At 53.4% G+C, this 17,509-nt stretch overlaps 1 protein-coding gene across 1 annotated transcript in view; it reads right to left on the bottom strand.

Annotated features, from left to right (window-relative positions):
• Nucleotides 1–17,509, bottom strand: part of Prex1 (phosphatidylinositol-3,4,5-trisphosphate dependent Rac exchange factor 1) — a 152,494-nt gene that overhangs the window by 15,233 nt on the left and 119,752 nt on the right. Inside the window, exons 15-27 of the mRNA XM_057780640.1 lie at nucleotides 16,351–16,423; nucleotides 13,881–14,023; nucleotides 12,813–12,905; nucleotides 11,962–12,110; nucleotides 9,966–10,051; nucleotides 7,741–7,877; nucleotides 7,184–7,283; nucleotides 6,094–6,281; nucleotides 5,619–5,780; nucleotides 4,823–5,033; nucleotides 4,131–4,407; nucleotides 1,832–2,038; nucleotides 630–718 (exon numbers count right to left, since the gene is read on the bottom strand). Coding sequence (XP_057636623.1) covers nucleotides 630–718; nucleotides 1,832–2,038; nucleotides 4,131–4,407; nucleotides 4,823–5,033; nucleotides 5,619–5,780; nucleotides 6,094–6,281; nucleotides 7,184–7,283; nucleotides 7,741–7,877; nucleotides 9,966–10,051; nucleotides 11,962–12,110; nucleotides 12,813–12,905; nucleotides 13,881–14,023; nucleotides 16,351–16,423 — 1,915 coding nt within the window. The remainder of the gene's footprint in view (nucleotides 1–629; nucleotides 719–1,831; nucleotides 2,039–4,130; nucleotides 4,408–4,822; nucleotides 5,034–5,618; nucleotides 5,781–6,093; nucleotides 6,282–7,183; nucleotides 7,284–7,740; nucleotides 7,878–9,965; nucleotides 10,052–11,961; nucleotides 12,111–12,812; nucleotides 12,906–13,880; nucleotides 14,024–16,350; nucleotides 16,424–17,509) is intronic.

Genomic DNA, 17,509 nt, shown 5'->3' with positions numbered 1-17,509 from the left:
CTGAAGCTGACAGATAACTAAAATGAAAACTAAAACCGGCAAGTGTCTGGCTCTGGCTAAACGCCCCCAGCACAGCACTATCTAGGTCATCAGGCAAGGCTAATGTTGGTCCAGTCGTCTACCTTCATGCCAACCTCCTGACGACCTCTAGACAGTAGCCTCACAGTAGTAAAAGTCACTGATGGGACAAAGAAAACCCAGCTTTTCACACACTTCTTTGAACTTTCTGTGCTGTTTGGATTTTGGGCAGAATGGGGGGTCACTTTTAGGGAATCCCTCGGCGGTCTCTCACAGGCACACAGCACACACGGCAATGTCACTTGGGGTGGGTGGGTGGGAGGGTACATGTGTGCGTGCGTGCATGCATGTGTGTGTGTGTGTTCACTTGTTCCATGTTTCCGACACTAGTAATAGCTGGTTCTTTCCTTCATTCCACTGGCTGCTGTGTCCCCAGGACCCCTAGCTGATCTTGAACATATAGTAAATATTTTCTGAAAAACTTGTCCCATCCCATGATGCCAAGGGGCATGATAAAATGCAGCAGAACAGCCCTCAGGACCCTGCCATCAGGACGCCCCAGCAAAGCCCCTTTATCCAAGGCCATACTCTCATGGCCACCGCCTGCTCACCTGAGCCCATTTCATCACTGCCCAGGTAGGAGCTGTTGCTTCTCACGCTGGTGTAGGACAGGACAGAGTCACGATTGCTGTTACATTCGCTGCAACAGGACAAGAAACACCTGAGTCACCCTCATTCCAGCCCCTGGAGCTCACCTTCTGGGGTGCAGAAAAAACTCCTCGCCTTGGACGGATGTCTGGCTAGAGGCAGCAGAGGGTTAGTCCAGCTGGGCCGGTACCCATGTCTGAGATGAGCAAACTCACTCAGGTCCAGCTCAGAAACATAGGCAGGACTCCCATCACTCAGGTGTCAGCGTCACCCAGGTTTCTGAACACTTTGCTGCTCTCATGAGCCCTGGACACACCTGCCCACACCACACCTGCCCCCCAAAAAACTCAGCAGGACAAGGGAGCAAGAAGCCACCCTGCCAACACTGATCCCACAGCTTTGTGACAAAGCAAAAATCCAAGAGCCAAAGATGTAAGAAAAGAGGTGAAGGTGCGGGGGGGGGGGGGGGGGGGGGGACGGAACACGGACCTGGGACAGTGCCCCAAGGACACTGAATGCCAAAGCAGTCAGGACATCCTGCTGCAGAGTCACGGTGAAAGGTGGTCATGGGAACCAGGTAGACCTCGTGAGCACAGGAAGGGAACTGACACCAGGCAGGCTGGCTTCCCCCAATCCTGCACCTTCAGACTTTGCCCACATACTGAAGGCTGAGACAGATTCTGACCCCGAGTTAGACACCATGTCATTTCCCACTGGGCTCCCTTCTCTGTAGTAATGAGGGTCACCTGTCACATCCCAGCAAGTTCTAGTTTTTGTCTGGTCAGTAGTCAATACTCTGCTGGCATTTTCAGGATAAATTTAACAATTGCAGAAGTACCACTCCCATCCTTAGAGGCAGAAAACTCAAGAAAATGTCCGTCTCCTTGGGTCTACAGAGGCCCCCCACATCACAGAACCCTGGCTCTCCTACACCTGTGAGTACCCAGAATGAACGGTGCCCACATACCAGGCTCGGAGGCCTCAGCTCAGGGCAAGGGAGCTAAGGAGGCATTCTGGAACATTCTCTGAGAGGCTCAGATCCCCCTGACCCACCAAACACACACTGTTATCTCAGAGACCGAGCCCCTACATCTTGAGAAACATCACAGCCTTGCCTTTCCCACAGGCCTCGATTGTCCAAGGGCCTTCTTCAGGCCACACGCACCTGTAGGAGTCACGGTAGCTCATGGTGTCGTGGCCTGAGTCTTCCTGCTCGTCCTCTGAGACCTTGAAGCACACTTTCTTGATGCCTCCATGGTCAGTCCTGTCCACTTCGCTCTCCTCGCTGACCGGCGGGGAAGAGGAGGTCTCCTCCGCCGAGGGTGGGTCACAGAGGACAGCTGAGGTCGGCTCTGTGATGGTAGACAGTAGCCTGCCAGAGCAAGGCAAAGGCACTGAAGTTGAGGATATAGGCCTGCGGCACTGCCACACCAGGCGGGGCTCAGCTCCACCTCATCTCTGAATCCATGGGGGGTGGGGGGAGTGATGGAGTCACCCAGTAGCGTCTCTCCCTCCCTTGAAGTCCTACCATCAACTCCATGGGTGCTCAGCACTGCCTCCTGCTGGACCTGACTATAAACACCTCACACAGGCTGGGAAGCTCACACCTGTAGTCCCTAGCACTCTGGAGGCTGGAATATGTGTATGTGTGTGTAGATGTCTCTCTCTCTCTCTCTCTCTCTCTCTATATATATATATATATATATATATGTATGTATATATATACATATATATGTATATATATGTATATATATATATGTATGTATATATATACATATATATGTATATATATGTATATATATATATGTATATATATACACTCAAGAGTTCAAGGTCAGTCTCAGGTACATAGCAAGCTCTAGGGCAGCCTCAGCTCCATGAGACTTTGTCTCAAAAGAAAAAGAAAAGTAAACAAGAAACCCAGGGTCTGCAGGTCACAGAACCTGAGTGACAGCCACCAACTCTGCTGCTGCAGCAGGTCAGAGCACCCCAGTTACAGCCACCAACTCCAACACTGCAGCACACCACTGGCAGGTATGTCCACAGTAAAACTTCATTTAAAAAGCAGAGCATGTGGTGGACAGACTCTGGCCTCTGGCAGGCAGCCACAGTGAATATCAGCTAACAGTATGGACTCTGCAGCTAGATGGGCCTGCTGGCCCTCTCACACAGGCATTTCCTAGGCTAGAGGCCAGTTATTCCTTCTGAGCCTTGTTCCCTCCTCTGGAAAATGGGGTGACAGCAGAACCCACGTGGCAGGCTGTTGATAGTGTTGAAGCATATAAGAGACACTGAGCCTCACCTAGCACCCGTAAGTGACGGTAAGTTGGTAAGAATTTTACATAAATGTGCCCACCAGGGGCTGTTGGGCAGTGTGTGGAGACAGTCTGGGCTGTCAACTGGAGGAGGATTATCATGACCCTGCACAAGCAGTAGCCAGATACCCTACATGCCCAGAGACCCCACAACGCAGACCAAGGGTAGGAAGGAGCTTGCCTTTTTTTCTATTCTTTTTATATTGATTTACTTATTTGCTTGTTTATTTTTTGCCTGAGTATACATCTGTAAGGTTGTCAGACCCCTGGAACTGGAGTTACAAGCAGCTGTGAGCTGCCATGTGGGTGCTGGGAATTGAACTTGGGTCCTCTAGGAAAAGCAGCCAGTGCTCCTAACTGCTGAGCCTTCTCTCCAGCCCTGCTTGGAGGCTTTCTTACCTTTCTTAAACTTGACTGCACAGCTTTCACAGTGTCACACAAAATTAATTCCCCTCAGCATTACCTGGCACCTGGTCTCACACAAATGGCCCTGGCTGGGTCCACACACTTCTCCAGGTAGTGTACAGGAAGCAGGTCCCTACACTGGCCCAGACACTGTTCCTGGCTAACACTTTTCTCTGGTCTCTTGATCTACAATGACACCTGCTCCTCCTCCTGCTCCTCCTTTCCCTAATCCACCACCTCCTCCTCCTCTTGTCCTTCTATCTCCTCTTCCTCTTCTTTCCTGCATCCACAGCCTGGACATTTATTTGTTACGTGCTACACAGGACTGCCTGTTCCTGGCTTTAGCAGAAGCAACCTCAGGAGCTGTTTAACCAACCTCTGTCCACCTCCTGAGTAGTGAGCGTGGAGCTATCACTGCCCAGAGCTGACAGCGGTTTTGTGCATCACAATGTCCTACACGGACACCTTGTCATTGGCCCGATTTGCTGCAATGTCAAATCAGAGAGACTCTCATAGACAGGCACTTTAGCCTCAGGAGGACACTGCCTTTGCCCCTCACTTCCTTAGAGAAGGCTCTCCTTGGAAAGAAGGGACTTGGTTGTCACAGATGCTCAAGGCAGCAGGTGGGAGGAGCCCAGGAATGCTGCACAGGACCTGAGGTGCTCAGAGTAGCCGCTATGAACAAAGATGGCTGCAGAGAGGGTCGGGCTGAGAAGCCCCAGCTGCCCCGGGGCCAGGCCTCACCTATTGATCTGGGTGACATACTGCTTCATCTCCTTGAGGGCCACGTCCAGCTTGGTGAACAGCTGTAGGTACGCATCCTGGATCTCGCGGTCTTCCTGTTTGAGCAAAAAGCTCAGGCCCCGGTCTTGCTGGTTGGGACTGCTACTGGCTGACCCGAAGCTGCTGTCATCGAGACCCTGGCCTTGGGAGTCCCCGTCTACTGCAGATGTGCATTTCCAGGCGGGGGCAGCCATGGTGGTAATACAGTGCTGTGTATAGGCCATGGGGTTCAGGTGGCCTGCAGTGAAGGTGGGGGGAGCTTATGAGAAACAGGTCCCAGCTCACACAGAGGGAACCCTGTCTGAACCTCTGCACAGAGGAATACAACCACAACTATGACCTGTCTGACACTCTTAGAACTAGGTCACCCTGAGAAAAGAGCTGTTGATAATACATTCCAACTACTGAGATCTTTTCTCCTACCTAGAGTGCAGACGTGATGGCCGGTACTCTGGCAGCCATATTCTACCATGAGAGGCATCGTGAAGACGAAAGACTCAAATAAAAGATGGTACACAGAAAGATAGGAGCCTGGGTCCCTGGTGACTGTGGAGCCACTGACACCATCCTGGATAGTGGCATCTGGACATTTTTCTGCATCCTTATCTGTAAGGTGAGATCTAATACAATATCTAAGAGACGCACGCAAGTACCTTGTTCTGGGTCAAGGCCGATGAGGGAGGGTTTGCGTCCGAAGCGGATGCTGAAGGACCTGCCCACCGAAGGGGTGGTCTTGGGGTAGGACACTTCCATGAGGTTGACGTGACAGTTGGTGGGGCAGAAGTCCAGGCCACACAGCAGGTGGGGCTCCAGGGGTGCCTGCTTGAAGGGGGGGCTGACCCTGCTCTTCAGTTGGACTGCAAACTGAGAGGTGGGGACAAGGGAGCGTGAGGTGGCATCAGTGGGTCCTTGAATACCCCTGGAGCCACTTTATCCTGGCCTCTAGACCTGACATTCCCGCTCGGAGAAAACAGGAGTGCCATGAATGAAGTAGGTCCCCCGAGAGTCTCTCACAGGGATAGCCTCGCAGGCCCGGTGACACCGAGCACTAACAGGTGCTCTTCTCTAGTTTGGCTGCTGTAACGTCTTAGGAACCATGTCTCCCGACCCTCAGTTATGAGGGTCAGACATGGTCACCTCCTCATACTACAATGCTGGGGTCAGGGCAAGGCAAGGGACAAACATAGAGCCAGGAGCACCCTGGGAGGCCATTTGTTCAGGGGATGCTGCAGCTAGAGTCACAGGCCATCTGATCACCAGCAGTGAAGGCCCAGCCTCAGAGTAAAGCCAATATGGGCAAACAGATTCCCACAGGAACTGCTCAGGCACCCAGACACGACCGTGCCGGAAGGGTCAACTACAGTCTGTCCACAACTGAGCCCATGGAGCTTAGTCTCACTAGGGTGAACACGGCGGAAAAGCTGGAAGCGGAGTGTGGGCAGCAAGTACCTCCTGGTAGCAGTTGATCCTCTGGCTGATGCTGCCCAGCTTGGTGTCGCAGATGTTGTGGAACTCATAGTGGGACATGGTGATAATGGCGCTGCTCATGGCCATGAGCCGCCCACAGTTCTGCACGAAGACACTGTCGTCGGCAGCAAAGGCCTCAAGGATCTGTGGGAGGGAGGACAGCTTCTGAGCATGTCTGTGTACCATGGGGGCAGAGTGCCCTTACCTGTGGGGCCCCTTTCTGCACCGTGACACCCTAACAGGTTGGTGTTGTGACACACCCATTTTGGAGAAAGGAAAAGTGAGGCTACAAGGATAGTAGCCATCTTCCCCAGTTCCGCAGTGGTAAGCACTGGGGAAGGGACTAGATGCCAGGCAAAGGAATCAGCTATCCTGACCTGTGGCCAGAACACAGCCAGTCAGAGCCTTAAGGGTGGAGTGGGGATGCCTGGGGTGGGAATCGGGAATAGGGTGAGACCTTGGCAGCCAGGCGGAAGCAGCCGCGGGGCTCCACGATCTTCTCCAGCACGTGGCATTTGGCTCCGGCTGTGCTCATATACTCGTAGACCACACCGTGTTCCAGGTGCACATTGTCCACCGTCAGGCTCACCACGGCACTGTCCTCATGCAGGCTCAGCTGGGGACCCAGGGACAGCAGAGGCAGGGCTGGAAGCCAGAGGGGCAAACTACATTGAGACTAGCACTGTGCCCTAGGAGCGAAACTGCCACCTTGAGCGGGTTGTGGTGGGCCACACACCAACAAGCACACTGTAGCTTCACCCGCTTGCTGGTCCACTAACCCAACCACCCTCCCAAGCTGCTGCAATAATCCCAGTAAAAACCAGACCAAACCAGTCCCAGCGAAGGTAGTGGGAACTGGTCAGACCCTGGGTGTGGAAAGAAGAGCAGAGAGCGTGGACAGAGTGCCACAGGAACCAGGGAGGGAGGACAAAATAGAGGCCTGAGAATCCAGAAGGATAAAGATGAACCAGGGGCAGGTTGGGGAAAGCCAGTGTCGATGTGGCCACAGTAAGTTTGTGGTGCCTGTCAACAGCCAGCGGAGGAAGTGAACTGACTGATAGAGGACCAAAAGGCACTCTAGAGGGGACACTGCAGGTCAAGACAGGACAGTGGCCCGCAGAAGACACACACTTCTGGTACCATAACCCATGGATCTGCCGCACTGTCAGCAAGTTGGCTGCTAAGTAAGCAACCAACGAGTCAGTGAGGAGTAAATGGGAAGAGTGTCATAAGGGTTCTTCATGGGCAGACGGAGGGAGGGTCAGAAAAAGAGTTGTCAGCACTTGGGCCAACTGTGCTGGGCCATCAGCCAGCAGGAGAATCAGGAGCTGAGGCAGGTGAGAAGTTTCTAGAAGCTGAAACAGACAAGTCAGGGGCCTCCCAAGAGTCCCAGAAAGAGAAAGGACCAGGAGAGACTCTTCTGGGCTGCGAGGCCCACACTGAGCTGTCACAGAGCCAAGGGGACTGGCACAGGCCGCACTTCTGAGGACCAAATGGGACGGACCTGGGACCCCAGACTGAAGCTCCTCCCACTCCCAGTCCCTTACCTGAGTCAGGCTGGTCCTCTTCCTGGGGGTCTTCATCCCCTTGACTGGCCCGTGCCTGCTGAGCATCCTCATGGCTATGGTAGACCCACTGGTACAGACCCTGCAAAGAGCCACTATCAGTGGACCAGGCCCCCAGTGCTCAGAGGGGAAGGGACAGGCCAAGACGGGTCTGATGCCCATCCATGAGGCCACCTCTGAAGAGACCTCTAAAATGTTACTCCGGAACACGGGCCACACTCAGTCCTCAGTTTGGAACATGGGCTCCACATAGGAGCTCAGGAGTACGGCTTTGAAATCACTAGAGGCACAGTCAAAGCGTCCCCATCTCTCCTAAATCCCGAAGGCCAAGACACCAAAACCCCGGCCCCCATCCACGCAAGAGCGGTTTCTACAGTCAGTGTGGCTCGTGGCACACAGTACATGTTACACACTACAGTTACAAAGCCCTATTTGTAAAGGGCCCTTCCCACTCAGCTCAGCAAGGAAAACCTAGGCTGGCAGGGCTCACGTCCCAGCCCAGAGCTCCCCAGGCTCCCACCTTCTTGCTGAGTGCTCACCAGGGCCTCCTCCCTGCGGTTGCGAAAAGCTTGGAAGTGCTCCAGGACCTCGAGGGCGCCATCATTGGCCACGTTGTTGCCATTGACCTTCAGGATGCACTGGCCTGCACAAAGCCCAGCAGCCACAGCCTCGGAGCCTGGGGAACAGGAGCACTTGAGGCCAAAGCCAGGCAGAGGAGCCACGTTCAGGCTGCCCCTGCCAACAGCTCATCTAGAAGCTGTGGCTTCTCCCACCTGCCAACCAGAGAGCTGCCACTGACACCTGCAATGGGCAGGGCAGAGCTGGTGTCCCCATTTAGTGACAACTGGCAATTAGCCCAAGGTGGTACCTCAGACCCCTATCTTTCAGAACCCTGCATGACCTCATAGTGAAAGACCAAAGTCAAGTGACAGAGAGAGACACCAAAGCTACCTCAGGGCACAGGCTCAGAAAAGCCAGGTCACAATATGGTTGCCTAGCTCAAGCCCATCCCTCTCAACTCTACCACAAGGCCCAAACAGTGGCTCTCGACCCAGGCTTTTGTGGGTTAACTGACAAGTCTAGAGACAGACAGAAATGGTCGGCTGCCTCTACTTAGGAGATGTGCAGGCCTGGAGGACCGTGGTCAGTGCAGGCCTCAGTCTCAGGCTTCCAACTGTGCAGCTGCCCTGCAGCCTACAACGTGCTACCTCACTTCTCTGGGCCTCAGTGACCTCATCTGTGGCATTCATACACAGCACATCTCGTTACGGGACTCTGGGAGACTCAAGACGTCTGGGCATGGGAAACCGCTGGTACTCACTACGTGCCAGCCCTTTCTTAGTTCCAGCCAAGGTCTCACATGCTGATGGCTGGACCCCGGCAGATGCTGCTGGGAGGCTACTGAAGCTTGAAGAAATGGGGAGAGGGAGGTCTTGGTCACTGGTGACATGCCTTCGACAGGGACTGGGAGTCCCTGTCCTCTTAAGTTGTCACTCTAGTTGTGTGTGAATGGTTTCACTCTGCCAGATCTATCTGCTGTGATGCTCTCTCCAAAGGTCAGAGCAATGGTGCCCATCAACTCTGACCCTGAGCCACACTGAACCTTTCCTCTAAATCTACCAACTCAGGCACTTTCTTACAGCTGAGAACCGCCAAGTGACACAGCCACACACATTGTGAACAACCACAGTCGCCTCAACAGCTACTCGGGCAGAGACCCCCCCCACGACCCGCCCACCTTACCTAGCTCTCTGACACCTGATGTGGGGCCCCTGGCGTTCTCTGAGGCTGCCCTGGATCCTACAGGATGCCAACAACATCCACATCTGGCCACTAGATGCTATAACATGCCTTCCCTCATGGTGACAACCAAAAACTGCCTACAGACAATGCCAGGGATCTCCTGGAGAGGGAACAAACCGGCACAGTAAGAGACGACCTTTTAAAGATACATGTGATACAGCCCACTGTAAAATACTGTCAGATCCTAGCTGCCTTCACTGATGTGTGTTCTGTTAATTGGCAATATACAGCAGCCCCAGGGGCTGGAGAGATGGGTCGGTGGCTAAGAACATTGGTTGCTTCTCCAGAGGGTCAGAGTTCAACTCCTAGCACCTACAAAGTGGGTCACAACTGTCTCTAGCTCCAGTTTCAGGAGATGCAACACCCTCTTTCTGACCTCCACAGATACTGCGCACGTGTATATACGCAAGCAAAAATACTAACAGATAAAATAATAAAACTAAATATAATCAATGCAAGTAGAACCCTAAGCAGAAAGGAGAAAATACAAATTTTAAAATACAAATGTTAAAGGGAGTCACCGGGAGACTATCAGGAAACTAGCATCAGGTATCTCCTGGGCCTCACAGACAACAGAACAGCACCTTCAACAGCCTCCAAAGAAAACCAGCACAGACCATGGGGGCATCAGATTGGTCACCCATGGGTTCAATGTGGGCACAGAAGTGATTCTGTGGGGCCTCCAAATTCAGAATTCTGGTGCCTTTTGAATTCTATGCCTGCCTGCCTGCCTGCCTGCCTGCCTGGGGGACATCCAGCCCACCTAAATGGCATGCCTCCTTTCCCCCGCCTCAGTCCCAGCACTTCCCATGTCTCCTGGTTGCTCCTTCTCCCCTCCTACAACGGCCTGTGCAGGTCCTGGCTAGAGCAGTAGATGCCGCAGTGCAGGAGCACCAGGCCCATGTCTCCCCATGTGCAGAATGCAGCCCCAAGAAGCTCTGCACACCAGGCTCCAGCTCACCTCTGCCCACAGCAAAGACACACGGCGGGGCTGCTCCTCGGATCTGGAAGGATAGGGCCTCTGGGTGGTCAGGGACTTTGATGGTCCTAGCAGGCACAGGGGCAGGGACAGGCCATGAGAAAAAGAAGTGTGGCTCCCACTCCCTTAGAAGTCCCTTTCTACCACTACCCTACCCTACCCTACCCCCAAGGCCTCTTAGAAATCAGCCCTGAAAGGAATGGTACCCAGTCAACAAGATCCCCAAAGCTCATGGCAAAGAGTCCAAAGGCCATCAACCAAAGCAGAGAGGGACAATGCCAGCCGAGAAGGGAACACATATCAAGGGGAGGCACCGGCTGGGGGTGTGGATATCAAGAAGAAGCACCAGCTGAGGGGGTGGATATCAAGGGGAGACATCAGCTGAGGGGGTGGATATCAAGGGGGAGATACCAGCTGAGGGGGTGGATATCAAGGGGAGACATCAGCTGAGGGGGTGGATATCAAGGGGAGACACCAGCTGAGGGGGTGGATATCAAGGGGAGGCACCAGCTGGGGGGTAGATATCAAGGGAACGCATTAGCTGGGGAGGCAGATATCAAGGGGAGGGAATAGCTGGGGGCTAGATATCATGGGAGACACAAGCTGGGGGTAGCAGGTATCAAGGAGAGGCACCAGCTAAGGGGAATGGCAGGTGTCACTTATCTTGAACTGCCATGCAGCTTTCTGTCGCCCTGCCTCAGGCATGTCCCTACCACACAATATGGTTCCTTCTATGCCTACCAGGCAGGAAGAATCACCCTGAGAGCCTGTTCTCAGAACTTTAAAGCCGGGTGGTGGTGGCGCACGCCTTTAATCCCAGCACTTGGGAGGCAGAGGCAGGCGGATCTCTGTGAGTTCGAGACCAGCCTGGTCTACAAGAGCTAGTTCCAGGACAGGCTCCAAAAACCACAGAGAAACCCTGTCTCAAAAAAGCAAAAAAAAAAAAAAAAACAAACAAACAAAAAAAAGAACTTTAAACCCTGAGGACTTCCATCTCTGGTACCTAGCAGACAAGCCTTACCTGTCACCTTTCCCCCACATCATCTCTTCTTACAGAAATAGTCTAAACCAGTGGTCCTCAAACGTCCTAACGCTGAGACCCTTTCATACAGTTTCCTCATGTTGTGGTGACCCCCAACCATAAATCATTTTCATTGCTATTTCATAACTGTAATATTGTTGTGGTTATGAATTGTAATGCAAATCTATGTTTTCCAGTGGTCTTAGATGATCCCTGAGAAAGGGTCGTTTGACCCCTCCTCCCACTGCAGGGTCACTGAAAACTCTCCACTGCTCACAGCCAACATTTGGATCAATTACAGGAAATTATGGTACCAAATACATAATCTTAAAATAGAAGCATGCCCTCTGCACTACATCTAGACGTGGTCCACCCCGACCTGCAAGCTGTGCAGCGGCCAGCTTGCCACCTGTGTCTACCTGCAGCCCCGGGGAAGCTTCCATCTCCAGTGGCCATCCATGGGACCTTGCCACAGGCATAAGGAGCCACAGGGCCTGGCCCCTCGGCTGTATCTACCTCTCCTGTCTCCCACTCCACTCCAACCCCTCACTGCCTCTGTCCCTCCACCATACCGTGAACAAGGTGACCTGGGGGTCTCTGTGCCAGATTCTTCATCCTTCCAGAGCCCTCAGCCCCAGGATTCCCTCCTCGACTCTCAGTAATCTCTGAGAGCCACCACAGTCCCCAGTGGCATCTCTCTGGCCCCTATTCTCTGCACACTTTGTCTTCTTCAACCATACATATCCACCTCCATCTGACTAATCACCTCACTCCTGTCCTGTGTACACCTGTCCCCTGTCCACACCCCAACTCCACCTGAATCTACGGAAGGTAGGAACTGTATCTACACTGACGGGCCTGTGTTCCCAAGTCTCAGACACCACTCACACACACGTGCACTTGGGACACCTGCAGTTAGATCAGGAAGACCTGAGTTCGCCTTGGGGTCACACTCACTCTTTGGCCTTGGTGGCCACCAGGAGGCGTAGCGGGCGGCGGGAACAGAAAGACTGGTTGAGGATTGTCTCCACCTCAGAGAAGGGCCGCAGGAACACCAAGTCCTCATTGATGGAATAGATCTTCCTCCCCACCTGCAGGCCAGCCATCTAGAGAGAAGCACCAGGAAGCTCATTCATTCCCTCTGGACGAGTGGTAAGAGGTGTGTGAGCCCAGGCTCTGAGCTCTGAGCTGTAAATAAAAGATCAAGGAGGCAAGGGTGGGTGGCAATTCCCATGGGAGGAAATGGTCAGGGCCAGCCACTGCTTGTCATGGCACAAAGGTCAGTGGGGTGGCCACTTTGTGACCATGAGAATGTGACCAAGAATGTGGAATGAACATCAACATGACCCAAACATCTAGCCCCCCACCCCCAACCCCCACCTCCTGCTAACGCAGTAGGCCATGAGGTGCCACGAGCCAATTGAGAAAAGAACCCCTTCAAGAGAGACTTCCGCTTTCCCTGTACATCCCCAGGCGTACAGCAGGTGGCGCTGGTGGAACACGCCAGAACAGAAGTCCCATTTCCCAGCTACCCTGCATCTCTGACAAGTTCCAGACTAAGTTCCCCATAGAAGCAAATTAGGAAAGGCATCAGCCGGCATCCCAGAACCTGCTGAGCTGCCCCACCTCCAAAGACATGAAGGCATACCCGGCTGGGACACTGCCCCACTGAGTGAGTGGCCACCCTGGGTTCTCACCTCTGCCAGCAGACATGCTCAGATGGGACACTGCCCCACTGAGTGGACCCTGGGGTCTCACCTCTGCCAGCTGGGACACTGCACCACTGAGTGGCCACCCTGGGGTCTCACCTCTGCCAGTGAGCCCCTCTGCACAGACTTCACCACCACAGCCTTGTTCTTCTCCTCGAGATCGAAGCCGTAGTCGTCTTCCTGCGGCGGGATCTGAAAGCCCAAGGCCAAGACGCACTTGAGGCAGCGAGGTGGGAGCAATACCACCCTGCTCACCATGGACTACGATCCAGCAGCTGGGGCCCCAAGTCTGCAGGGTAAGGGTGCAGACTGGACTGCAGGGCCAGACCAGTGAACTGGAGTGACATCAGAATGTTGTGGGACACAGTAGGCACAAAACACATCTATGATGAATGAAGGGATGCCACCCTCTCGTCCCAGAGGCCAGTACTGATCACCTGTCAGCTTGCTTCTCCCACCCTCCTACCCCTGCAGCCCAGAGAGAGTCTCTCTGCTGTCTTCACATCAAGGGCTCAATAGCCCTTTAACACGAAGGGAAGAGATCCTATCTGCCAGAAGAATGGATAAAAGGGAACTGGCGGGACACTTTCCCCAGGGCAGGATGGCCAGGAAATGTGCTGGGATCCTGAGAGTTGGCGTGTGGGTACACACGTACCCACAGTGAGTCAGCAGGAGCTCCGTGGGCACTGGGGATACTACTGAACCTGCCCCACCTGTGCTGCTGATCGTGAGTGGAGGGGAATGTGCTCTGGGGAACACAGCAAGAAGAACGCCAGGGGGAGCAACACCCGAGAATCTCAGAGATGGGGGAAGTGTGCCAGACAGCAGGCACAACACCCAAGTGGGCTAAGATACCAGCATTCCTGACCTAGCAGGGAAATGTTCCCGACTGCAGACCCTCAAGGCTCCTTAATGCAGGCAGGACACAGACTCCTGAAACCTGCGGTGCTGTAGGTAACTAGGGAGGCACTGTGAGGCTATGGATGTGGGGTAGATGAAAAAGCAGTTGCACTTGCAACTCCAGCTGGGAGGAGTGCGATCTTGGCTTCCTGGGCCCGAGACACGTGCTTAGAGCTGCATGCCCTGCTCTGGCCACTGGCTGAAGCTGATCCGCTCCCGAGCCGGAGACTCGGGAAGAAAGGTATGGTAGTCCCACTGTGCTCCTACCAGCAACCGCTTGGCCAGGATGTTCTCCACCAGCTTGAAGTCATTGCGAAGCTGTTTGTTCTTGCTGCTGGTCCCCTCCATCTCCTCGTCGGCGTGGAAGCGGAAGTATTGGGATTCATCCTTGAATTCACTCTTCTCGAGAACTATAAGCCACAGACACACAGTACATGGCAGTGGCTCGGCAGCCTTTGCCAACCGGCAGCCACAGGCTAGAAGCAAGCCCTGGACAAATGTGACTTGGCAGAGAGAGTATTATACTAAAGCAAAATTGCGTACCAAAGTGTGAAGTCCACATGGAGGGCAGGCTATCTGATTCTTTAAAAATCTGACACGGCTCAAGCCGTGCGCAAGCATTAAGACCCGAGTTTGGATTCGCAGTAGCCATATAAATGCCAGGTGCAGCCCAGGTCTACCCCAGCTCTGGGTTCAGAGACAGATCCTGTCTCAAAAATCAAAATGAAAAGTGACTGAGGAAAGACGTCTAATGTCCACCTCTGGCCTCACGTGCACATGAACGCAGCCACACACATACACACCCAGGCTGGTTCCCAGCACCCACACTGGGTAGCTCACAACCACCTGCAAGCCCAACTCCAGGGAATGTGATGCACATGTGCGCACGCACACACACAAATTTAAAACAAGATATCATATAAAAAACAAAAAACAAACAAAAAGACCAGGCATAGTGGTGCACGCCTATAATCCCAGCACTTGGGAGCCAGAGGCAAGTGGATCTCCTAGTTAGAGGCCAGCCTGGTCTACAGTGAGAGTTTCAGGACAGCCTGGGCTACACAGAGAAACCCTGTTTTGAAAAACAAAAAAAGAGGGTACAGCAAAGCCCAGAGTTAGCAGCTGTCGAAGGCCCATGAGGCTCTGGGGTAAGACAGCCTGAGCACAGACGCCTCCAGACCCCACTTCTTCAAGGTGGCAGTTCCTCCTCCTCCAAGGAAACTACCTGTATGTGAGTGTTTCTGGGTTATGTGAGTGTGTTCCTGGGTCACCCCGATTACCTCTTCAGAACAAACAGACACACAAATTGCTACTTGCATCCGAGCGGGGCAGCCAGGCTCCAGGCAGCCTGCTTATTTAGTCTCCATTGTAAACATGGGGTTAGAGGATTCCAGAGCTGGAGGAAGAGTCAGCCCTGCATCTGAGCCGTGAAGTCCCAGCAGACATGCAGTACTAAGACTTCTGAGTCACCAGCACAGGCAAGGGAGGCCCTGCTCCCTTTTCCCAGCTTTGAGCACACAGACCTGGGTTCAAATCCCTCCATCTAATACTTTAACCTCTTTGTGCTTCAGCTTTCTCCTCTAGCAGAATAAGAAAACCAAGTTCCTGGGACGGTTCTAAGGCTACTACAGTGAGCCTCACTTTCCCTCTCTGCTTAAGTCCCTCCCTGAAGACTTCCACGGTTCTGAGGCTCAGTTCAGACGTGGCGGGAGGTGCCGTCCCTTCCTCCACTCTGAGCTAACCCTGCTCTTTTGCCACAGCCACACCCTAACTTTCAGCCCTTTCCTATTTTAGCACATATTTGAGTTCGTGGCAGGGTGCGGGGGAGCTTCAGAGCCTGCCATCTCCCTCCCTGAAGGGCCCTGAGGGCATCAGGGCTGCCCAAGTGCCCCTCCTTGTACAGCATCCCCAGACAGCTGCCTTCCGGGAACAAGGCTGAGTGGACCACAATTATCCTCAGCCACAAATGAGAGGCTCCTGCAGAGGGCAGGCGGCAGGGCCAGTGCTATCAGAGGGTACAAACGGCTTCTGAGAAGGAAACAGCCCAATGGGTGGCCAAGCCTGGTCCCTTCAGCTGAGGCAATGGGCAGCAGAAGGGACAAGACTGTAAGGCTCCTGGAGAGATGAGAGAAACTGAGGCTACAGGGGAGCTAAGCCTAGGGGAAGTGAGCTAAGGTGAGCCTAGACCTGGGCCATGGCCACAGACAGACAAATGGCCCCCAGCCCATTTTCCTAAATAAAGTTTTATTAGCACCTAGCCACACCCCTTTTGTTCCAGTGTTGTTGCAGAGCAAGTTCACTAACTCTGAGTTACAGCAAAGCACCTGGGGGCAAGGAGATGACCTGAGGCCTGCCAGGACCAGTCGCCTGCCATCAACTCACACTTCTGCAGCCTGTATCTGTGTCCAAGCCAGGGCAAGCCACCACAGCACCTGTTCATCAGCATGCACAAGACATGTTGGGTTGTCTGATACACAGAGTGGGGCACACATGCACATATGCCAGATTCTGAGCCCCTCCATGGCATCACCCGGCACCATGTCGGGCACACAGTGGTCACCCGTTGAAAGGGGACAGAGACTAGAAGGGAGAACACAGTTCCTCCAAGAGGACCAGCAACAGTGATGGGAGGCACCTGGGGGCAGGGGAGGCCAAGGCACAGCATTCAATGCTGAGACACCACATATGCAAAGCTGCCTCTTGAGGCCCCGAGCAGAGTTCTAGGCCCTGCACTTACCATGGTGCATGAAACCGTTGTTGCACAGACCCACGCCAAGCGCCACTGCCTCCTCTCGTGTCTGGCAGTCCCCCTGCAATGAACAGAAGGGGATGCCATGAGGGGAGCCAGCACTGAGTCCTCTAAGAGCAACCCATGGCAGGCTGCCACCCGGGAGACACAGGCTGCATGAGGGCAGAGATTTGTCATACTGAGTATCAAGGTCGCCAAACATGTTTGGAACCTACTCCTAATAAACTCCTAACAAGGGAGTCAAGCTGTTAGATATTTCTGGTTGCCTAACAACGGCCCTTTCCTGATCCCTCCCTAGTAAGGAAACTCTCGCCCCCTTCCACAACAACCTGGGTAGTTAAGGTGGACACAAGCAAAATCCTCCAGCAAGGGCAGTGTGCTAAGTCCCCTGTGCCCACAGACTGCTGCCTGGAACAAAGGAGTGACACACAGTGCTTCTGCAATCATTCTGGATCAAAATGTGACCGCAAGATAAACTACAGCACTGGTGGCAGAGCAGAAGGACACAGACAGTGGTTCCCAAAGACCTCACGTACAGCTTAGTGTGCTGGGCCACCAACCTCTGTGCTGCTCTCGTGAGAGGCACAAATCCTGGTCTGTTCTGTTCTCTACGTCTATAGACGTGTCCCTGGTGGCAGAAATGAAGTCTATGGTGCCTGAAAAGCCTGCAGCGGCTTCTGCAGACTTCTGGAAAGAGGACACCAGGGACAAAGCCATGTGAGGATGTGATGGCATGATGGGCAGAAGTCCGACTCATGCGGATGCCACTGAAATACTGACTGTCCCCAAAGTCACCCGGCTGCACATTTCTAGATATGTGGCCTCTGACAGTCACCTTTCATTTAGGTTTTCTGTCTTTATAACATATCAGCAGAACTTGGGACACCTGGCTAATCTCAAAGGATGGGGAGCAGGGACCTGACTCCTGGTGCCTGCCCTCAGTTCCCACCCCTCCCCAAACCAGCATGTTTGTGTTGCTTGCAGTTCAGGCAAGCTTTAAATTTGTATTCTCCCCCTCCCCTACTTCAGCCTCCCAAATGCTTCAAGCACAGGTATATCCCAACACAACGGACTTAGAACTCAAAAAAAAAAAAACAAAACTAAACAAAAAAAAAAAAAAAAACCTCACTGCTAACCAGGTAGAGAG

The sequence above is a fragment of the Chionomys nivalis genome, chromosome 9 (assembly GCF_950005125.1).
Source record: "Chionomys nivalis chromosome 9, mChiNiv1.1, whole genome shotgun sequence".
Taxonomy (NCBI): domain Eukaryota; kingdom Metazoa; phylum Chordata; class Mammalia; order Rodentia; family Cricetidae; genus Chionomys; species Chionomys nivalis.
The sequence above is the reverse complement of the archived record's forward strand: the minus strand, read 5'-3'. Positions and strand labels throughout refer to the sequence as shown.